Source organism: Nycticebus coucang, chromosome 10 (genome assembly GCF_027406575.1).
Source record: "Nycticebus coucang isolate mNycCou1 chromosome 10, mNycCou1.pri, whole genome shotgun sequence".
Lineage (NCBI taxonomy): Eukaryota > Metazoa > Chordata > Mammalia > Primates > Lorisidae > Nycticebus > Nycticebus coucang.
The window spans coordinates 106,779,829-106,803,211 of NC_069789.1; the positions used below are offsets into that span (position 1 = coordinate 106,779,829).

Here is a 23,383-nt window from a genome sequence, read left to right on the forward strand (position 1 = left end):
AATAAGTGGCCGGTCGCAGTGGCTCACGCCTGTAATCCTAGCACTCTGGGAAGCTGAGGAGGATGGACTGGTTGAGCTTAGAAGTTGGGAGACCAGCCTGAGCAAGAGGCAGACCCCGTCCCTAAATAAAAACAACTGGGCATTGTGGCAGGCACCAGTTAACCTAGCTACCAGGGAAGCTAACGCAAGAGAATCGCTTTGAGCCCGAGTTCGACGCTGCCTTGAGCTATGACGTCAGCGCACTCTAAGGGCAACAAAGTGAGATTCTGTCTCAAAAAAAAAAAAAAGAAAAGAAGTCGAAAGAAGGGCAGCAGGACCCAGGCGAGGGGTCCGGGACACCGCGCCGGGGACGCCGGGGCGGCCTTGAAAGGTGGGTGGGTTTCCGGGAGTGAGCGAGAAGTCAGGGGCGAGAGGTTCCGAGCGCTCAGCTGTGAGTCAAACCGCGCCGGTGGAAGTGGGAGGGAAAGGAAGGACCCCAGACGCCTCCGGGAATGCGCACATCCGGGTCCTGGCAATCGCGCATGCGCATCCACGCTGAACCTGGGTGCTGCCGGTTCCCCGCGGTGAGTCTCGCCGCGCCCTCTCATCTTTCGGTGCCTCCATTTCTCACTAGAGGACGGAGTTTGGGGGTGGGGTTCCTCTGGGTCCCAGTGGGGTGGTGAGCGACACTTCTGCGGGGGTTTCACGCAGCTGTCCGGGTCGCCAGGGCAGAGGTCGGGGCCGGTGCACCGCTTTCTTCTCAGGTGTGGACGCCACTGGCGGGTGTGGCGGGTCCCTGGCGAGTTGGTTCGCCACCGGCGAGTGCGAACGCTCCCGCCTGGCATGGGTGCCCCCTACCTTGAGGTTGCCCCTGGCCTGCGTGGGCGCACCACTGCGGGTGGGTCTCCGGGAGCTGGTGCTGGCGCCCCTGCCCTTTCGTTTGCGTCGCTCGTGAGTTCTCTCTTGGGACTGTGTCGTTAGACCCTGCCGGGTGCCATGGCCTGGCCGTGGCGGCCTCCTAGGTCGACCTCTTCTGCTGCTAAGTGGAAGGAACTGGCGGCCTTGACCCCTAGAGTTGTTCCATTTCTCGCTGAGTTCCTGACGGCGTCAGTTCGCCTGTCTTCTTTTTCCATCTGGTAGTTGCAAAATTACAGTTTACTACTGTTTGCTGGGAGGCAGCGGGTTTTTCCTCCATTTGCTTATTGGCCATTTCGCTGTCTTCCTTGGTTTAGTGGTTTATTTTCTTTGCCTGCTTCTGATATTTTGTTTACTTTAAAATAAAGTAATTATATATATATAGAGAGAGAGAGAGAATAGCTGAAAGGCTTGTGTAGTGACGACCCCTTAACGTCTCTTTTATTTGCTGTATTCCATATTTTTCTTTTGTCCATCCTTTTAGACATCCATTAATCCAGCTTTGTTTGGATACGTTTCAGAGTAAATTGCTGGTATCACTGTACTTGCCCTTTAAACATCTCACCATGCTCAACATGGATTAGACTTAAATATTGCTTTTTAAAAATTTTCTGAGCCATAGCGGGGCGTTGTGGCGGGCGCCTGTAGTCCCAGCTACTCGGGAGGCTGAGGCAAGAGAATCGCTTAAGCCCAGGAGTTGGAGGTTGCTGTGAGCTGTGTGACGCCACGGCACTCTACCGAGGGCCATAAAGTGAGACTCTGTCTCTACAAAAAAAAAAAAAATTTTCTGAGCCAAAGTTGGCTTTCAGTGAAGTGCACAGATCTTCAGTGCATCATCGGATGAATTTTGACAAATGCAACCTAAACCTTTATCAAAATTACCATCACTGAGGAAACATCCATTATTCTTTGCCAATTAAAAAAAAAAGTTGTTTTAGTGACTCAGGCCTATAAAAACTACGTTTTTGAATACTCAGTTTTTGTCTGTTTTTCCTTTTCTTCACAACAGGTGACTTGCCTTCATTCTAAGGTTGTTTCCTTCAATATCCATCCCATTTTTTTTTTTTTTTAGACAGTCTCAAGCTGCCCTGGATAGAGTGTCTTGGTGTCATAGCTCACAGCAACTTTCAACTCTTGGGCTTAAGCGATTCTCTTGCCTCAGCCTCCACAGGCGCCTGCCACAACCCCCGGCTATATCTCTTCACCTAACTTTTTATTTGGAAAGTGTCATACTTACATAAAAGTTGGAGTAACTTCAAGGTAAAATAAGTTATTTGCATTCTTCCACCTTGGCTTTATCTAAACACATGCATATATGATCTCTTTTTACATTGTACACACACAAATATGCAGGGTGTATGTACAAGCAGGTGTGATTCACACATTTATTTATGTATACTTAGTTTTTTGGCTGAATTACTGAAAGTATTGTAGACACCATGACTCTTCATCCTGGATCTCCTAAGACCAAGAACATCCTTAAACAAAACCGAGGTGGTATGATCACAACTAAGTACTTTATTATTATTAGAGACAGAGTCTCACTATATCGCCCTTGGTAGAATGCTGTGACGTCACAGCTGGCAGCAACCTCAAACTCCTGGGCTTAAGCGATTCTCTTGCTTCAGCTTCCCAAATAGCTGGGACTACAGGCGCCTGCCACACGCCTGGCTATTTTTTGGTTGGAGTTGTCATTTGACAGGCGGGGGCTGGGTTTGAACCCGAGAGCTTTGCTGTATGTGGCTGGTGCCCTAGCCGCTGAGCGACAGGAGCTGATCCACCCAAGTACTTTATTATTAATATAGAACTCTATATGTGGGCGGATTCTTTGTATTTGTTTTGATCTAGGATCCACTGCAAAATCCTGTTCCTCTCTGCCCCTCCCTTCCCTTCCCTTTCTTCTCCCCACTCTTGTTCTGTTGCCCAGGCTAGAGTACAGTGGCATCACCATACCTCACTGCAATCCTCAAATTCCTGGGCTCAAGTGATCCTCCTGCCTCAGCTGCCCAAGTAGCTGGGACTATAGGCATGTACCAGTATGCCCAGCTATTTTTTTATTTTTTGTAGAGGCAGAGTCTTCTTGCTGTGTGGCCTAGGCTGGTCTTGAACTCCTGGCCTAGCAGCCTCTTAAACTGCTAGGATTGCAGGCATGAGCTACTGTACCCTGGCCTATGTATTAAATTTATTTGTAATGTCTTCCTAGTCTCCTTCAGACTTAAAGGATATACTCTTTTCTCTTTCTTTCATGACAATGTTTTTTAAAAGCCCCATCTGGTTATTTTGTAGGTTCTTTGGATTCAGTTGATATTCTCATAATTAAATTCAGGATCTCTATCTTGGGCAGGACATTACCTAAGTGAAATCTCGTCTTTCTTGGTACATCATATCACAGTGGTTCTCAATCTTCCTAATGCTGCAGTGTATTTTCGTTGTTAAAAAGGGGTGGCGACCCGCAGGTTGAGAACCGCTGTCATATCAGGAGGCATGCGAGGTTGGTGGTGGTGACTTTGGATCATGTGGTTAAAGTACCATCAGCCAGGGCCCTCTACGTTTTCCCCCTTTGTAATTATTAAGTAGTCTTTGGATTAGTACTTTTAATTCCTTGGGTTTTTTAATTTTTTGTTTTAATTTTATGCATGGAGCATTATTAATTTTGATATAATGTGATGCTTCACGTCTTTTTATGTTTTGTGCCTTTTGGTGGTTAAGAAACTCTTTTCTGGGTGGGGCCTGTGGCTCAGTGAGTAGGGCGCTGGCCCCATATACTGAGGGTGGTGGGTTCGAACCCAGCCCCGGCCGAACTGTAGCAAAAAAATAGCCAGGCATTGTGGCAGGCGCCTGTAGTCCCAGCTGCTCGGGAGGCTGAGGCAGAGAATCGCGGAAGCCCAAGAGCTAAGGTTGCTGTGAGTCCTGTGACGTCATGGCACTCTACCGAGGGCAGTAAAGTAAGACTCTGTCTCTACAAAATAAAAAAAAAAAAAGAAACTCTTTTCTACCCTAACTCAGTAATATTTTATAGTTCTACATTTTATTCTAGTCATTCTAAATTTTTTTTTCTTCATACCATATAGGTCTCTTGTTCCATCTAGAATTTATAAGCATGTATGTATGAGAGTGTATGTAAATTAGGATTTGTAATTATTTTCTCATCTGAAAAGACACTAAAAGGCATCTCTACTTTTGCTTATGTGTGAGTCTGTCTTTACCACTTACCAAATTACCATCGCCCTCCAAGTTTATGGGTATGGGGCTCTCTGTCCTTCCCCATACCTTCCTTGGGCTGATTGGTTATTGGAACTTTAGGAAAAGCCTTGACTTTGGCAGAGTAACTCCAAGATCCTCTTCCTTTTGTTTTAAAGGAGTTGTCTTGGGTATTTCAGGGATTGTCCTCTTCTGTGTGAATTTTGTCATGTTCTAGTGAAATTCTTCCAGAGATTTGCATTAGGAAGGCATTGCTTTTACAGGTTAGTTTTGCGACAGTGCAAGTTGTCATGATTTCAGTATTGGGCCCCTCTCATCTGTCTATTTGGTCTAGCTTTCTACTTACTTACGTGTCCTTTGGGATCTTCAGTAAACTTTTTCAAACTCTTTATTTTTTGTAAGAGATGGGGTCTCATTCTTGCTCAGGCTGATCTAGACCTCCTGAGCTCAAGCAATCCACTTTCTTCAGCCTCCCAGAGTCCTAGGATTATAGTCGTGAACCACCATGCCTAGCCATCTTTTTCAAATTCTTGCCACAAAGATAATGTCTGATTTTTGTTGGCTTTTTCTGTTTTGTATAAGATTGTAAAATTTTTATTTATTTATTTTTTTAGACAGTCTCACTATGTCACCCTCTGTACAGTGCTGTAGTGTCACAGCTCATAGCAACCTCTAACTCTTGGGCTTAAGCAATTCTCTTGCCTCAGCCTCCCGGAATTTTAAAATATTTTTAAATGGTTATTTTAGGAAAGTATTGTTTAGGGGTGTTGACCATTATTCATTTAGTAGATTATTGACTGCTTACTATGTGCCACTTGGGCTATATACATAAGTTAACTGTCCCAAATCCCTTCCCTGGTAGTGCTTATGATTTATGGCATCTGTTAACCTTGTGAATGAACTCTTACATTTAAAATAATAATATCAGCCGGGCATTGTGGTGGGTGCCTGTAGTCCCAGCTGCTCGGGGGCTGAGGCAAGAGACTCGCTTAAGCCCAAGAGTTTGAGGTTGCTGTGAGCTGTGTGATGTCATGGCACTCTACCGAAGGCAGTGAAGTGAGACTCTGTCTTTACAAAAAAATAAATAAATAAATAAATAAAATAATAATATCCATGTACTTTAATGTGAAATAAAAAATAACTAGGTGTTGTGGCCTCTGTGGACAGGTAAGAAGGACTTCTACTTAAATATGGTTCTGATGTTGAAACTGATAATGCCACACATACACCCTAATAGGTAGAAGATTTATTTGTGGTATAGCTTTATTCAGAGAACAGGGCAGGACTTTCTAAGCTATCTAAAATAGCTTGATAAAGTAGGAAAAGGAGACTGGCTGGGCTTTTATTGTGATTAGAGAGTGGGACTGGGATGGATGTGGCTTTGCCTTTTTTGAGGCTTGCATGATTTGAACTTCCCACCAACACCAAGGAGAAAACACTGACTTTCTTGTTAACTTGCTTAGATGTTGGGGAGGAGAGGGGGGAAGTGGGGAGGGCTGGAAAGCTGTCAGCAATCAGTCTTGAAAAATGGAGTTTGTCACTCTTGGTGATCAAATAGCTAACTTTATAAGGATGGGTTAAAGGTAGTAGCAAATGATTTCTTTCTTTTTTTTTTTTTAATGATTTATTTCTGTTAATGAGTTTTCAACAAGTAAAGTAAATGTTATCATGGGTGCTCCAGAGACAATGATATGAGAGGCTTGTGGATGGGCATGAACAGCTGATGTCTGGCAACTGTTGATTTCAAGTATTCAAACACCAGGCCTTGAATGGATCCTTCCGCCCTTCAGAGGTTGAGTGTCTGAAAATGGAATTCTACACAGGCTCAGCACATCCATGGAAAAACTGTTATTTCTCCCATTTATGCTCTTAAAAGTATCAGAAATATGCCGTATGGGACCTAGACCAGTGGTTCTGACCTTGATAAGCTCAACACACATTTATTTTTGTAAACAACTTAATTGAGATATAATTCATATGACATACAATTCACTCTTTTAAGTATATAATTGAGTGGTTTTTATTGTATTCACTAGCTTGTGTATCCATCTTCTGTCTTGTGAATTTTCCTATTTTGGACATTTTCGGTTAAATAGCTATATAACAGGCTCAGTGTCTGTGGCTCAAGCGGCTAAGGCACTAGCCACATACACCTGAGTTGGCAGGTTCAAATCCAGCTGCTGTCCACCAAACAACGACGGCTGAAACCAAAAAAATAGCCAGGCGTTGTGGGAGGCGCCTGTAGTCCCAGCTACTTGGGAGGCGGAGGCAGGAGAATCACTTGAGCCCAGGAATTGGAGGTTGTTGTGAGCTGTGATGCCACAGCACTCTACCTAGGGCAACAGCTTGAGGCTCTGTCTCCAAAAAAAAAAAGCTATATAACATATGGTCTGGCTTCTTTTAACTTAAAATGTTTTTTTTTTTTTTTTTTTTTTTTTGAGACAGAGTCACTTTGTCGCCTCCAGTAGAGTGCGTGGTATCACAGCTCACAGCAACCTCAAACTCATGGGCTTAAGTGATTCTCTTGCCTCAGCCTCCCAAGTAGCTGGGACTACAGGTGCCCGCCACAACACCCAGCTATTTTTTGGTTGTAGTTGTTTGGCAGGCCTGGACTGGATTTGAACCCACCAGCTCACATGTATGTGGCTGGCACCCTAGCCACTGAGCTATAGGCACCGAGCCTTAAAATGTTTTCAAGATTCATCCATCTATAGCATATATCCGTACTTTTTGTTTTTATGTATGAATAACCTATTATATATTACCACGTTTTGTTTATTCATCAGTTAATGGACATTTAAGTTGTTTTCACTTTTTGGATATTATGTTTATGTTTCTTTTTATTTTTTACTTTTTATTTTATTTTTTTTTTTGAGACAGAGCCTCAAGCTGTTGCCCTGGGTAGAGTGCTGTGACATCACAGCTCACCACAACCTCCAACTCCTGGGCTCAAGCGATTCTCCTGCCTCTGCCTCCCACAATTCCCGGCTGTCTTTTGGTTGCAGCCATCATTGTTTGGTGGGCCTGGGCTGGATTCAAACCCGCCAGCTCAGGTGTATGTGGCTGGTGCCTTAGCCTCTTGAGCCACAGGTGCCGAGTCTCACTTTTTGGATATTATGAATAATGCTATTGTGAACATTGTATACAAGTTTTTTTATGGACAGACAGTTTTATTTATCACGGGATAACTAACTTCAGAGATGAACCGATTATAGCCGCCCTATTGGGTGTGAAGTGGCATTTCATGATTTAGATTTGCATTTCTCTGATGATTAATGATATTAATCATTTGTTTATCAGCCATTTGTATATCTTTGCACTACTGCCTGTTCAGATTTTTTTGTCCATTTATTAAATGGACTATTGATCTTTTTATTATTAAAGTGAAAGATTTATTCTGGATGCCAGTCCCTTATCAAACATGTGATTTACAAGTATTTTCTTTCATTTCGTGGGTTGTCTTTCACTTTCTTAGTGACATTCCTTGAAGTACAAAAGGTTTTATTTTGATTAGTCCAATTTGTTTCCTTTTAGTTAATTAATTTGTTTTTTTGTTACTTGTGCTTTTGATGTTTTGTCCACTTTTCTAAAGATTTACGCCTGTATTTTTATTTTAGGAATTGTAAAATTTTAGCTTTTATATTTAGGCTTATGATTCATTTTGCCTTGATTTTTGCATAATGTCCTCTTTATGATCAGTATTTTTCAGTGCATCTTTAATTTACAGGTAGTATTAAATATGTAATTTCAAAAATTCTAGAGCCCTAAATACATGCAGGGAATCAATAAAAGGAAATGCATTTGTATTCAAAATACATGTTTCTGTATTTAAATGCTCTGGTATAGCTACCCTACTTGATAAAAGGAGTGGTCAGGTGCTGAAGACTATTTGGATTAAAATAAATAGGACCATCAGAATTCTGTTGTCTTCAGTGAAATTGGATGAGGCAAAGAATTATTGAGTTGTAAGAGTTTTATATATTCTAGATACTAGAATTTTATATATTCTAGAACAAGTATATAAATGTTTTCTCCAATTTGGTGGATTGTTTCTTTACTTTCTTGGTGATGTTTATGTCTTCAACAAAGGAGGTATCTGGCTGGTCTGAGTGCAATGCTTTTTACAACTAACTGATCACAACTAGTTAAAGATATCATTATGGCTTCTCCACTTGCAGTACTTTACTTGACTAGCCCAGAAGGTAGAAAGGAAGGTTTTGGGATTCCCATGGACCCCAAGCTGGGACAGTGGTCAGCAAGGGATATGGTCTTGAAACAATCAAGAGACTTTACACTGATTTTCTAGCATAAAGCCTGGAAACCTGAAAGGGCATACACTGTTTTATGTGCCAAGTGGCAGCCTGGAAACAATGCAGCAGCCAGTTCTACCTCATGGGGTTTTTGAAGGGTATACCGACAGAGTAAACATGCAAGAATGGACAGCAGTCAAGGTTAAAAAATGAGAGAAGGGAGTTTGCTGCCCCCAGGAAGGTTGGGTAAAGAAAGGGTAATGGTAGGATAAACAGGGATATAGGGCAATGGAATATCTGAAGCAGCCAGATAACTCAATGCAAGAAAAAGAGAGGGAGGAGAGCAAGCCACATCACTTGAGGAAGAAATCTTAGCTTCCCTAATCTAAACTACTAATTGATGTTTTCAGCCTACCTATACTGCTGATTTCCCCATGTAGGGATAGTCACACAAACATTCTCCTGTCTGGCAGCCTTCAGACTCTTTTCTTCTCAATTAGTACAGGGGTGGCCTGCTTGCATGCTTTATCCTGGCTTGTAGGGCCCATGGGGAACTCAGCCTGCCTACCTCCTACAGCAGGGAAGGACCTACTTTAGATGAAATGCTCCTCAAGGCCAGTTCCCCTCCCTGTCCCCAGGACAGTCACGATCACAGCTTTGGTAGATGTCTTGCCAAGTTATTATTATATTTTTACTTCCAGAATATTTTATGTGTCTAAATTATTTTCCTAAATGATATCATCATGTATGTGTCTGATCATCTCATTTCTTTTAACCATATACATGTATTCTCCCCTTCATATACCTGTTGGAAGAAGCTCTTAAGTCTTGTTTTTACAGGATGATCACAGGCCACTGTCTACTCCAAAGCCTCAGCACAGGAGATATAGCATGGCAGCCTCAGGATGTCCTCTCAGTGGGAAAAGTCCTTGTGGTGTCTAGGAATGGCAGCTGTAAGCATGGTTCTCCTGACCAGTTGGCCCCATTCCCCTGTTGAATGTTGTGGATATAGCCAGTGTCTGAGGTCTTGGCCTTGGTTTGAAAGTGAATGTTTTTGTGCTTCCTCTTTAGGTATGATGTTCACCTTAATTCCCTGTGTTCCCAGTTAAGAATTTTCATCAGGAGGGCTGTGCCTGGAGTTCAGTGAGTAGGGCACTGGCCCCAAATACCGAGGGTGGCGGGCTCAAACCCAGCCCTGGCCAAACTGCAACCAAAAAATAGCTGGGTGTTGTGGCGGGCACCCATAGTCCCAACTACTTGGAAGGTGTAGGCAGGAGAATCACCTTAAGCCCAAGAACTGGAGGTTGCTGTGAGCTGTGACACCATGGCACTCCACCAAGGACAACAAAGTGAGACTCTGTCTCTAAAAAAAAAAAAAAAGAAAGAAAAGTAATTTTCATTAGGAGCCTGAGCTTTCCTTAAAGTACTTTCTGAATTTATAGAGATAGAGTAAAGAGGTCTACTACTTTAATGTGAGAGTAGTTTGATCACGAGTCTGGGTGAGATTACTTTTTATTACTTTCTGAATGTACTGTGATGAGGTATAAAGTTGCTGTCTTCTTTAATTTGGCAATAGGGGGAATTGCATCAAGAGATGTTCTGTCATAGCACTCTGGGAAGTTGAGGCAGGTGTTTTACCTGAGCTCAAGAGTTTGAGACCAGCCTGAGTAAGAGTGAGACCCTGTCTCTAAAAATAGCCAGGCCTTGTGGCAGGTTCCTGTAGTTCCAGCTACCAGGGAGTCTGAGGCAAGAGAATCATTTTGAGCCCAAGAGTTTGAGGTTGCTGAAAGCTATGATGCCACAGCACTTTTCTGAGGGTGACAAAGTGAGACCATGTCTCCAAAAAAAAAAAAAAAAGAAAGAAAGAAAGAGATACACGTCTGATTCTTCAAAGTCCTTGCATTCCTAGGATAAATTCAACTTTGTCGTTTTGGTAACTTTTTACTGTTTCTTAGTTATAATAAATCTCCATTTCACAACTTTCCTTCTTGCTTTTTCTTATGATCACCCTGGCCAAAGATATGTCTATTCAAATAATAGACTTGGTTTTATTTATTTTCTCAGCTGTTTTCTTTTCTTTCTTCTTCTTTTTTTTTTTTTTAAAAAGAGTCTTGCTCTGTTGCCCTCAGTCGAGTGCCATAGCATCAAGCTCACAGCAACCTCAAACTCTTGGGCTTAAGCGATTCTCTTGCTTCAGCCTCCTGAGTAGCTGGAACTACAGGTGCCAGGCACAATGCCCAGCAATTTTTTGTTGCATTTGCCATTGTTGTTTAGCTGCCCGGGCCAGGTTTGAACTCGCCAGTCTTGGTGTAATGTGGCTGGCGCCATAACCACTGTGATATGGGCACTAAGCCAATCTCAGCTGTTTTCTTGTTTTTTTGTTTCTCTAATTTCTGTTCTTATTTTTATTTGTTTGTTTATTTTTTTATTTATTTTGAGACAGAGCCTCAAGCTGTTGCCTTGGGTAGAGTGCCATGGCATTATATCTCACAGCAACCTCCAACTCCTGGGCTCAAGTGATTCTTCTTCCTCTGCCTCCCAATTAGCTGGGACTACAGGTGTCCGCCACAACACCTAGCTGTTTTTTGGTTGCAGCCGTCATTGTTTGGCAGGCCCGGGCTGGATTCGAACCTGCCAGCTCAGGTGTATGTGGCTGGCGCCTTAGCCACTTGAGCCACAGGCGGAGCCACTGTTCTTATTTATTTATTTATTTTTTTGTGTGGTTTTTGGCCGGGGCTGGGTTTGAACCCGCCACCTACGGCATATGGGACCAGCGCCCTACTCCTTGAGCCACAGGCACCGCCCTACTGTTCTTATTTTTATTATCACTTTTCTTCCACCTTCTGTTGTCCATGGTCCTTTCCCTTAAGTCTTAGGTTGACAAGTGAGATTGCTTATCTTCAGATATCTTTTTTTTTTTTTTGTAGAGACAGTCTCACTTTACTGCCCTCAGTAGAGTGCCATGACGTCACAGGATTCACAGCAACCTCCAGCTCTTGAGCTTTTGCGATTCTCCTGCCTCAGCCTCCCAAGCAGCTGGGACTACAGGTGCCCGCCACAAAATCCAGCTATTTTTTGGTTGCCGTTCAGCCAGGGCTGGGTTTGAACCCGCCACCCTCCGTATATGGGGCTGGCGCCCTACTCACTGAGCCACAGGCGCCACCCCTTCAGATATCTTTTTACTGTAGGCAATTTTAGTCAAGTTAATGGTAAACAGTAAAAGTACAATTATACTAATACTCCCGTATTTTCCATGTTTAGACTGTTTTTTATTGTCTTTACTTATAAGGTGTTAATGGTGGGAGCCATTCTAAATCTTTCTACAGCTGGAATAACATACTTGTTCTGAAGTGCCACTCATGCTGTTTATCCAGTTAGTGTACAAGCAGGTGAGAGTGCCATGGCATTGTCCTAGCTCACACCAACCTCACTCCTGGACTCAAGCCATCTTCCTGCCTCAGCTTACTGAGCAGCTGGAACAACAGGTGCCTGCCACAATACCCCGCTAGTTTTTCTATCTTTAGTAGAAATGGGGTCTCACTTTTGCTTAGGCTGGTCTGAAACTCTGGCACTGAAGGTATTCTCCCTCTTTGGCCTCCCATTGTGCTAGGATTACAGGTGTGAGCCACCACATTTGGCCTGGAAATTTTAAATGTTAATGTTAAACTTGTTAATCCTCATCTGTGTGGTTTTTGTTTGTTAAGCTTTGTTGATCAAGGTCTGCACCACTAATGAAAGCATACTACATGATTTGTTTTGTTTTATTGTTATAGACAGGGTCTTGCTTTGTCTCCTAGTCTGGAGTGCAGTGGTGTCATCATAGGTCACTGCAACCTCCAACTCCTGGGGTCAAGTTATCGTCTCACCTCAGCCTCCTGAATATCTGGGACTATAGGTGTGCACCACTACACCCAGATAATTTTCTTTAAGTCTTTTGTAGAGACAGGATCTTCCTATGTTGTCTAGGTTGGTCTTGAACTCTTAAACTTAAGTGATCCTCCTGCCTCAGACTCCCAAATTGCTGGGATTACAAGCTTAGACCACTGCACCTAGCACATAACTTTGACTTTATGTTGAGGTCTTTATCCATCTGAAATTTGAAAGTACTTCCATAGTGACCACTTCCTTCCATTGACTGCTTCCTTAAGTTGACCTAATTTTCATAGACCAGATGTGCACCACATTTATGTTTCAGCACAGTAGGCTTAGTTCCGTATGTTGACTAGTTTGTTACAGTCACTTGGGTGATCAATTTACAGATGTTCTACCGTATTTATATTCTGAGGCCTGGGCCTAATTTCATTTTACCTTAAAAAATATATGGAACTGTTTGTCTTAATATTATGAAGTCAAAGTAGGAGAGGGTGGTGAGAAGAAAGTTGATAACGATGAAGACACAAGCGTCTGCATATGAAATGATCTTCATTCCCTGCTACAGAACTTTCCTCAGACATGGTCCAGTTTTCCTTATAACCCTGCAGGGCGATAACGGACAGATCTTGGACTTAGACCCATAATTTTCAAGCCATTGAGCTTGTGGTGTGTCTCATCCATGAATGTAGAACGTTGACCACAGGGTTAGGGTGAGAACTGCTCTTGCAGTGATGTTATAAGCACCTTGTGATATTGGGGCATCAGGAATGTGTACACTTGTGTGGTGGACAATGGGGACACCAGTGCAGTGGGCAAGGTGGAATTACAGTGTGACCCATGATGCCAGTCTGTCCTTTCACATACCAAAATAATCCTCTTGGTGATATTTATCCCTAATGTCATTCCTCCTGCCTGTTCTTCAGGAAGATGAAAATGTTGTGGGACTTCATTCAAATCTGCCCTTGGCTCTCATTTTACTTCCCCTTGTATAGATGTACATTTTAAAAGGAAAACAAGTAAAAGTGTACACTAAGCCATCGTCATTTTCCTTTTCTTTTCCAGATGCAGTTTCATATACCTAAGCCTGCCTTTTCCTTTCTTTCCTTTTCAGCCTGCGGCATGAGACTGAAAATGACAGCCCAGAATGTTCCTGAAGAAAAACTATCTTGTGCTGTAGAAATGGAAGGATTTCCAAGGGAGGTTCCCTGTTTCTCCCTTCTAGGGGAGGATGGTTGGGACTGTGACAACCACAACAGACATTTAAGGCAATCAGCTTTAACTCCAGAGAAAGTAGGGACTCAGAAAGCAATTTGTGAATATCCTGGTTTTGGGGGGCATTTGAATGCAAGTTCACACCTTTCACCATCCCAGACAGTTCCTATGACAAATGGTTTTCATGTACATGATTCAGATGTTAGAAGTCTGGATTGCAACTCAGCCTTACACAGTTGTCCCAAAAGTTATGCAGCTAAGGGAACTGGTGACAGTGATGCCTATGAAAAAGCCCTCAACTATTCCACAGAAGTTGTTCAATTTGGAAGAAGTCAAATGAGAGAGAGATCTTATAAATACCCAGAAAGTGTTAAATCTTTTAACCATTTTACCTCCCTTGGCCATCAGAAAATAATTAAAAGAGGCAAGAAACTGTATGAGGGTAAGGACTTCGGGGACATTTTTACCCTGAGCTCATCTCTTAATGAAAACAGGAGGAATCACCCTGGAGAAAAACAGTATAAATGTACTGAATGTGGCAAATGTTTCAAACGGAACTCTTCCCTTGTTTTGCATCACCGAACTCACACTGGAGAGAAACCTTATACCTGTAATGAGTGTGGAAAATCCTTCTCCAAGAACTACAACCTGATAGTGCATCAAAGGATCCATACAGGCGAGAAACCTTATACATGCAATAAATGTGGGAAAGCATTTAGTGATGGGTCAGCTTTAACACAACACCAGAGAATTCACACAGGTGAGAAACCTTATGAATGTGTAGAATGTGGAAAAACCTTCAACAGAAATTCATCCCTGATCTTGCATCAAAGAACTCATACAGGGGAAAAACCTTATAGGTGTAACGAGTGTGGGAAACCCTTCACTGACATCTCCCACCTTACTGTGCATCTGAGAATCCATACAGGTGAGAAGCCCTATGAGTGTAGCAAATGTGGAAAGGCTTTCCGAGATGGCTCATACCTCACCCAGCATGAGAGGACTCACACTGGAGAAAAGCCCTTTGAATGTGTAGAGTGTGGGAAGTCCTTCAATCGAAACTCTCACCTTATTGTACATCAAAAGATCCATTCTGGAGAGAAACCCTACGAATGTAAAGAGTGTGGGAAAACATTCATTGAGAGTGCATACCTCATCAGGCACCAGAGGATTCATACTGGTGAGAAGCCCTATGGCTGTAATCAATGTCAGAAGCTTTTCAGGAACATTGCAGGCCTCATTCGGCACCAGAGGACTCATACTGGTGAGAAGCCCTATGAGTGTAATCAATGTGGCAAAGCTTTCAGGGACAGCTCCTGTTTGACCAAGCACCAGAGAATTCACACTAAGGAGACCCCATATCAGTGTTCAGAATGTGGGAAATCCTTCAAGCAGAACTCTCACCTGGCAGTACATCAGAGACTTCACAGCAGGGAGGGACTCAGCCAGTGTCCTCAATGTGGGAAAACATTCAGAAAGAGCTCATCTCTTGTCCGACATCAAAGAACACACCCCGGAAATAAGCCCATGGAAACATAATGCATGTGGGCTACACTCTTCCAATGTGCTCTCAGAATTCTACATGAAGGAGGTGTGTCTTAGATGGGACGTCTCCCTGGTCAGTAAAGTTTTTTTTAAGAGATGAGGTCTTGCTGTGTTGCACAGGCTGGACATGAATTCCTTGCCTCAGGTGATCCTCCTGCCTTGCCTTTCCACAGTGCTGGGATTACAGGTGTGAGCCTTTATGCCCAGCAAAATTCTTTAAGCTATCCAGTGAATTGATGAAGACATTCCATAGCCTTATTGTTAACTCTTGTTCATTTTGGTCTGGAAACAACAAAGGATGGTAAGAAATGTAGAAAAAGCTTCAGTGAGGCAGCACCTGTGGCTCAATGAGTACGGTGCCAGCCCCATACACGGAGTATGGTGGGTTCAAACCCAGTCCTGGCCAAACTGCAACAAAAAAATAGCCAGGTGTTGTGGCAGGTGCCTGTAGTCCCAGCTACTTGGGAGGCTGACTGAGAATTGCCTAAACCCAAGTGCTGGAGGTTGCTGTGAGCTGTGATGCCATGGCACTCTATCAAGGGTGACAAAATAAGGCTGTCTCAAAAAAAAAAAAAAAGCTTCAGGGATGATTCAGTCCATATCAAACGTGACAGCACATATACTGGAATAAAACATGAGTGTGAGGAAAGAACTTCCCCTTGAGATGTCCATCCATTTCTGCATCAGAATGCTTAAACCAGAAAGAACTTGTGAATGTGTTCAGTAGGTAATCAATATGAGGAATCCTTTAATAGGAGTTTCCACCTTATTGTACATAAACTTTTAGTAGAATCAAAGTTTTTTAAATCAGGAAAAGAACTTTTTGGCAGGAGCTCTTACTGTCTTTATCAACAAGCATGTACTGGTGAGAGATTGCCTACAGTACTTCACCCACAGAATTGTAATAGATTTTGCTGTTTGAATGTATTTCTGTATTATAATCCTGTCTGAACACTGAGGACCTGTTTCAGAAAGGGAAACTCAATGAAGAAATGGCTTGTGAATAAACAGTGAAATTGTCCCTCGTAAGACTAAGAAAAGCTCATGCTAAGATGGGAGGGCTGCTTCCAGGAAACACAATTTGTTTCTTTAGTTGTAGAAACAAAAAATACTGAGTAGTTATGTTTACATTATCACCCCCTCACCTCAGTGCCCTTGTTACTCATTTAGGATTCAAATTTGTTCCATTCAGCTTCTCTGAACCTTAATTATAAAGGTTTTTTTTTGCCATGTTGAAAATGCGTATTATGTGATGAAAAGGCGGTATAATACAGGTTTACTGTCTTTATAGCCATGTAAACATATGTGCATGTATGGATGTAGATTGGAAGTGGATGGTGGAGATAAATAAATGTCTGGTTTCTTTATAGGACTGGAATTGTGTATCTTTTTCTATTACAAGTCATACATTTTTGGTATAATAATTTGATAATGACTGAAGTGAAGTCAAAAGGTAAACTGGAGGTTTCTTTGAAACTTCTTTGCTAGTAGAGGCTAGATCCGGGATGCAAGGCAGCCAGAAGCATGCACAGGGGCAACCAGGCAGAGCATCCCACAGCCCAGGGCAAGAGATTCATTTTCTTCTTAGAGACTTGGACTATGAAGAGTTCATTGTGGAGGAGAGAAGGCTGCAGAGGAGTCTGGGATGACCCTGGGAAGTCCTTTCTGAGGAGGTGCTGTGCTGGCCAAGTGTAAAACAAGCTGGTTGACAGCCTCAGAACCTGTTAGTGGGTTTCCTGTGAGTTCTGAGTTGCCCATGTCTCCTATTTCCTGGTTCCTATGTGGGGAGGGTCTGGGTGAAAGCCACTTTGAGCTAAGTAAAGGTTATGAGTTGCTTGAGTAGAAACCCAGGCAGGCATCTGGGACTTCTCCATGTGAGTGCCCTTCCCTGACAGGGGGAACCTCAGATAAGCTTCACCTGCCTGCAGTGCAGGCTGTCCTGTGGCCCTCAGATATGTGGGCAGGCGTTTGTGAAGACTGGCTGGGCCAGGTGTATAGGTGCCCTTTTCTTTCTGTGAAGAGGGTCCTTTTCATCAGATTCTTAAAAGAGTGGGTAAGATCAGTCCAACAAACTGATCCTTAAGTTTGTTGGAGTTGAGTTCTGGGAGTGTTATGCTTCAGTGCAGGGTATGTGGCCTCTTTCCAGTAGTGTTAGCTGAATGGAGAAATGTGGAACAAGTTTGTCTGCCCTAGAGAATCTTCCTCTCCAAGCCCACACTTCCTAGGTAAATGTCCAACCACCCCCTAGATAAGCAAGCCAGGAGATGGGAGAGGAAGGGAAAGGAAGAGGGTCAAGGTGCGATGTCCAAGAATATCCCTCTGCAGATTTAGTCCAGTGTCATTCTTGACACTCTCACTGATGTACACCTGTCTTGTCCCCAGATTTCTTCATCAAATACTCCTTTTGGTCCTAAAGGTGGGCAGAACTTCAAGTTGTATTTTAGCTGAAATTTCAGGGGCTTAAAAGGATTCTGCTGTGCAGCTGGTTGGACAGTGAGGATGACTAACATGCAGGACTGCAATGGGAAAACTCCCTGGGATGGGGAAGTGTTGAGAGTCTCTGACTGTGACCTGGTATTTCCACAATTCTCAGTCTGTGGACCTGAGCCTCAGGCCACCCAGGGAGGGCCTTCAGGCGGCTATCCCTCCCAGCCATGCCTTTTCTCTTGTCTGCTATCTTGGCTGCAACCTCCACGGCACATACTTCCCCCTAAGATGCAGCTGACCTGCACAAGCCTGTGTAGCTGTGTCACAGGGCAGGGTGGGCAGCTTAACTCCAGTCCTGGAGATAAGAGAGGAGGTGAGCGATGGATGTGGAAGGGAAGAGAATGGCCCTGGGAAGGCATTTGGGGAAAGTAAGTCCCCCATGCATCTGGAGGCAGAGATGGCAAGGTGAGAATTTCATGAGGTGCAGACCAGTCAGGCCCTTCACCGGACCACTTCTGTAAGAAGAGGGCGGTGCTGTGTCCTGGGGACCCTGGCTACCATGTGGGGAGGCAAGTAGGAGGGACCCTGACTGGTTGGTGTTCTCCAGAAGGTTGTCTGAAGGTGTGTGTGTTTGTCTTGTAACCCATGTAAAGAAAAGTATCCTGACTCTTTGCTCAGCCCAACTGTAATCAGGCTCCCTTGAGCCCTCTGCTTTATGAGGCCTGACCTTGGACATCCTTTGTCCTTGTAGGATCTAGATTAAGCAAGAATCTTGCTAAGTTGATAAGATAGGTTTACTGTCTTTATAGCCATGTAAAAATATGTGCATGTATGCAAGTTTAGCAAAAGTTCTCCTTCCACCCTTGATATCAGAATTCCTCGCCCCCACCCACAATATCTTCTCACCATGGTCTGCTTTCAGTGTTGAGTCAGTCTCTCTAAAGCCTTACTACAAAACCCCACAGTAGCGGCCCCCTTGAGTAAAGTCTGCCTCACTGTGCGTGCTTTGTGTGAAGGAATTGCAGGGACGTATGCTAATGCTCAGCCTCATGTGTTAGACTTGTCCATGTTGCTGCACAGAGCTGCAGTTACTTCTCAGTGCCATGTGAAATCTGCAGTATGCATACGCTTTGACATATTTGTCCATTCCACTCCAGAGAGGTGTTTCTTATCCAGGGGTGATTTTGCCCCCATGGGATATATAGAGACATTGGGTGGTTATGACAAAGGTTTGGGGGAAAGCTACCTGTGTCTAGTGGAGGCCAGGGATGGCCCCCCTGGCAGTGTTATCCAGCCCAGATTTAGAATGTTGCTGAGATTGAGGTGTACGCATTTCTTGTTCTTACTTTTACAAGAAAGATCCCCATTGTGAAGAAAAAATGGTCTCACGTTCCCAGGACAGGACATCACAGACCTATGTCTTTGTAGTAACATGTATTTTAAGACACATAAATACCCAGTGGACTGTCTAGAAACACCCAGGGTTTGTGGGCTGTGCATGCCACTTTGGCATCTGCTGCTTCTAGTAAGATATGGATATGTTCTAGTGTTAAAATTAGCAGCGTCCCTGCCTCTTGGTTCCACGTTCCAGATTCTGGGATGGGGGCTCATCTCCAGACCAGCTGTGGCCAGAGGGTAAACACCCTGAAGAAGGGGTTTCAACCAGAGAATTGGAGAGAGTCCATGTGGTTTTGTGTGAATTGTTTTTCCCTTGCTCCTTTTTTTAAAAGTTTTTTCCAAATGAATAGGAATCACTGCTGTAATGAAAAGACAGTAGTCCCCCATATCCGTGGGGGATACATTTCAAGACCTACAGTGGATGCTTAAAAGCTCAGATAACCCTATATACCGTTATCCCTTGGTGTCTGTGAAGGATTGGTTCTGGATATAAAATAGCATTGTATTTGTATATAGCTTAGGCGCATTTTTTCATATACTTTAAATCATTACTTATAATACCTAATACAATGCAAATGTTATGTTAATAATGACATAATGGAATAATGACAAGGAGACAAGTCTGTATTCAGTGCAAGTTTTAAAATATTTTCAATCCAAGGGTGATTGATTCTGTGGGTGAACCCACAGATTCAGAGAGCTGACTATGTTTTTTTATACATACATACCTATGACAAAGTTTAATTTATAAAATAAGGGTTACTTGGCCAAGTGTGGTAACTTACACCTATAATCCTTACACTCTGGGAGGCTAAGGCAGGACTACTTGAGGCCAGGAGTTTGAGACCAACTTGAGCCAGAGTGAAACTCTGTCTCTACTAAAAATAGAAAAATTAGCTGGGTGTGATGGATGCCTGTGGTCCCAGATACTGGGGGTTGGGGTGTGGTGGATAGGGGCAGGAGGATCACTTCGGCCTGGAGTTTGAGGTTGCTGTGAGTTACAATGATGCCACTCTATTCTAGCCTGGGCAACAGAGTGAGACTGTCTCAAAGAAAAAAAAAAAAAAAAAAAAAGAAAGACAAAGAAAAGAAAAGTTAAAAGTGTTACTTGAAAAAATAAAAATAAAAAATAAATAAAAGTGTTACTTGAACACAAGCACAGCGATACTGCAACAGTCAACCTGGTAACCAAAATGACTAGTGGGATGGTGGCATAATGCAGCATGGTTGATCCATGTCCTGGGCAGGTGGAGTGGACAGCATGACATTTTGTTATTTCATAATGTGTGTGTGGGAGGGCTGGGTGTGGTAGCTCACACCTGTAATCCTAGCACTCTGGGAGGCTGAGGTGGGTGGATTGGCTGAGCTCACTGGTTTGAGAATAGCCTGAGGCATAGTGAGACCTCGCCTCTAAAAATTATATGGGTATTGTGGTGGACACCTGTAGTCCCAGCTACTGGGGAGGCTGAGGCAAAAGAATTGCTTGAGCCCAAGAGATTGAGGTTGCTGTGAGCTATGAGGCCACAGCATTCTACTGAGGGTGACAAAGTGAGACTGTGTCTCAAAAAAAAAAGAAAAAATGTGTGTGTGTTAGAACAGCACACAATTTAAAACTCATGAATTGTTTATTTCTGGATTTTCCATTTAATATTTTCAGACCAGTTGACCGTGGCTATCTGTAACAAGTGACACTGTGCATGGGGGTGCTACTGTAATCCATATAAGACAGTGGAAGCTCCTGACCAAAGAGGAAGCTGTGATATGTGGACTGGGTGAATTCCAGATTGATTCCTTGTAGCCTGGCAGTCATGGAGAGAGATAAGTGGGACACAGGATGGATAGGAGGTCATTTTGGATTATCAGGCTGGGTCCCATCTAACACACAAACCCTTAAAGCATAGAACTCTGGCTGGAGTCAGATGCTGAGGAAGGAGAAGGTAGAGAGAATTGCAGTGTGTGAAGGACTCAACTGTTCCTGGCTTTAAAGCTGGAGGGACCATGAGCCAGGGAATGTGGGTGGCCACTAGAAGCTGACAGCTGGCCAAAAAATGGCAAGAAATACAGACATCAGTTCTACAGCAACATTGGATTTGCCAACAACCTGAATGGTCCTGCAAATGGAGTCTTTCCCAGAGCCTCTTAAGAGCCCAGGCCTGCTAACACTTTGATTACAGCAAGACACCTGGACTTCTGACCTATAGAACTATAAGATAATAAATTTGTGTTACATTGTGCTCACTTCGGCAGCACATATACTAAAATTGGAACGATACAGAGAAGATTAGCATGGCCCCTGCGCAAGGATGACACGCAAATTCGTGAAGTGTTCCATATTTAAAAAAAAAAAAAAATTTGTGTTACATTAACCTGCTAAATTTGTGGTGATTTTCTTCCTTTTGTTTTTGAGATGGGATCTCCCTATGTTGCCCAGGCTGGTCTTGAACTCCTGGGCTCAAGCAATCCTCCTGCCTTTCCTTCTTGAGTGGCTGGAACTACAGGTGTGAGCTACTGTGCTCAGCAGATCTGTGGTAATTTCCTATGGCAGCAATAGAAAGCTAATACGCTGTTAAAAAAAAATTCTTCTCCAGTAGGGCACCAGCCCCATATACCGGAGGTGGAGGGTTCAAACCCAGCCCCGGCCAAAAACTGCAAAAAAGAAAAAGAAAGAAAGAAAATCCTTCTCTGGTGTGCTCTGCAGTCTTGCAGCTGGCACCTCACTAAGATAATGACAGGGTCACCACCAGCCCACACCTTGCTTTCATACAAATTAGGAAAATCAGTTCTCTTGGGGCTAAAGGAAAACTCTCCATATGCAGCAGCCCTTGCTTTGGACACACCAAAACTGGATGCTGGGGGTTCATCCATGATGAAAGGTGATGGGAGACCAGACTGGGAGAGGTTCAGGCTACGTTTATGAAAAGGGGACAGAGACCTGCATGGCCAAAGATGGCGTAAGCACCGACGGTGGTTGGAGGCTTGTTTTCATACTGAGTGTAGGGGGGAGGAAGATTCTACAGCTTGCTGGAAGGTTCTGGTAGGCAAGGGTTTTTCCAGAGGCCCCCCCAAGAGTGGGGCCAGGTAGGCCTTTTGTTATAGGAGGAGGAGGGGTAAGGGTTTAGGCCCCCAAAACACATGGAGTCTGACACCCAAAGCAATGACTGAGGGGACTGCAGGGATGCAGCGCATCACCCCTATAGGCCCTGCTGACTGGTGGCCAGTACAACTAGTTTTAAACATTCAAGCATCCCCTCTCCTCCCGCAGGCTGGGCTGCTGTCCTCCATTAACACGACCATCCCTGTGGTAGGCTGACCTTAACCTCCCAAGTAGGTCCACATCCTAATTTCCGGAATCTTTGAAGGTTACATTACATGGCAAAGAGACTGTGAAGATGTGATTAAGTTAAGGATTTGGAGATGGCGAGATTATCCTATATTACTGGAAGTGGGCCTTAAGTGTAATAATAGAGTCCTTGTGAGAGGAGACAGGTTCAGAGTCAGAGGAGAGGTGACGATGTAAACAGCTGGGAGAGCTGCGCTGTGAGGGTGGCAGAAGAGGCCACGTGCCTGGGAAGCTGACAGAGGTGAGGAAAGGAATAATCCACAGAGCTTCGAGGAACCCACCTTGTCAACACCTTGACTGTTAGCCCACTGAAAGGGATTTCCGACTTCAGGCTTCCAGAGTTGCAGGTGAATAAATGGATGGTTTCAAGCTAGGAAGTCTGCGGTAATTTGTTACAGTACCAAGTGATGGCTGCTGTGACAAATTACCACAAACTTGGTCTGCAGTAGTTAGCCGGGCGTCCCAGAGAAACTCCGTCATTTCTTTCTTAAACTTCATAGGGGAGCAAAGACACAGGAAGCACCCAGTCTCCAAGTCCAAGCAGGCAGACCTCCGGCCGGGACCCGCCCCCGACGCTAACGCGGGGAGAGGCCACATCCGGGCATCCAGCGTTTGCGCATGCGCAGAGATCGGAGTTCGCCAACGTGGACCCTGTGGCGGAGGGAGGTGAGTCTGTAGTCTTATAGCCCGTGGGGCCTCGGTTCCCTTCACACCCTCCGGGGTCCCGGAGACCAGGCCTAGACCAGGGCATAGGGGATGTCAGGGGCTCCAGGAAAGCTGAGGTTGGGCGGCGACCCTGCCCTGGGAGGCGCTGGCCGGGGTGTGCCAGGTGGGGCGGACGCGGACCCACTTCCTTCCTCCCCGCCGGCTGGAATGGATCCCTCCTTCCCTGACCCGGGCTCGGACTCCCGGGTCCTCTCCCTTCTCTGCGGCGCAGGTCGCTTCTCCCCACGGCGTATGGATGCCTCTTCTCTCTCTCCGCGGGGCTCGGGCTCAGACTACCAGTCCTGTTCCCGCACCCACTCCCAAAACATTTTCCTTTGTTCCGTCCTTCCTCCAGGACAAGCCTGGTCCTGCCCCTCGCCCCGAGACTACGGCCCCTCCCTGTGCCTTCGGGGTTGAGTGATGGCTTCTTCCCCTTCCCACCCGCTGCGAACCCTGCCCTTTTGGGTTCCCCCTGCCCTGCTGGGCACAGAGGCCTCTGACCTGCTCTGTGCCCCTTGCCGCAGACCCCAGACTCCTC

At 44.4% G+C, this 23,383-nt stretch overlaps 1 protein-coding gene and 1 non-coding gene across 4 annotated transcripts; both read left to right on the forward strand.

The window, feature by feature from the left end:
* Positions 1-531: 531 nt before the first annotated feature.
* ZNF329 (zinc finger protein 329) lies at positions 532-22,778 on the forward strand. 3 transcript variants are annotated; one of them, XM_053607425.1, is made up of 3 exons: positions 532-563; positions 1,967-2,154; positions 13,330-16,342. In XM_053607425.1, exon 3 carries the CDS (start codon positions 13,338-13,340, stop codon positions 14,967-14,969), a length of 1,632 nt encoding a protein of 543 aa, XP_053463400.1. In that variant the 5' UTR covers positions 532-563; positions 1,967-2,154; positions 13,330-13,337; the 3' UTR covers positions 14,970-16,342. The 3 variants fall into 3 exon arrangements, 2 of the variants coding, with proteins under 2 accessions (XP_053463400.1, XP_053463401.1); XR_008383231.1 differs by lacking the exons at positions 1,967-2,154; positions 13,330-16,342 and adding an exon at positions 22,641-22,778 and having other exon boundaries at positions 535-563; XM_053607426.1 differs by lacking the exon at positions 1,967-2,154 and having other exon boundaries at positions 540-563.
* LOC128597786 (U6 spliceosomal RNA) lies at positions 21,032-21,138 on the forward strand. The gene has a single exon (XR_008383346.1). It is a non-coding gene; the product is annotated as a U6 spliceosomal RNA (small nuclear RNA).
* Positions 22,779-23,383: the final 605 nt, after the last annotated feature.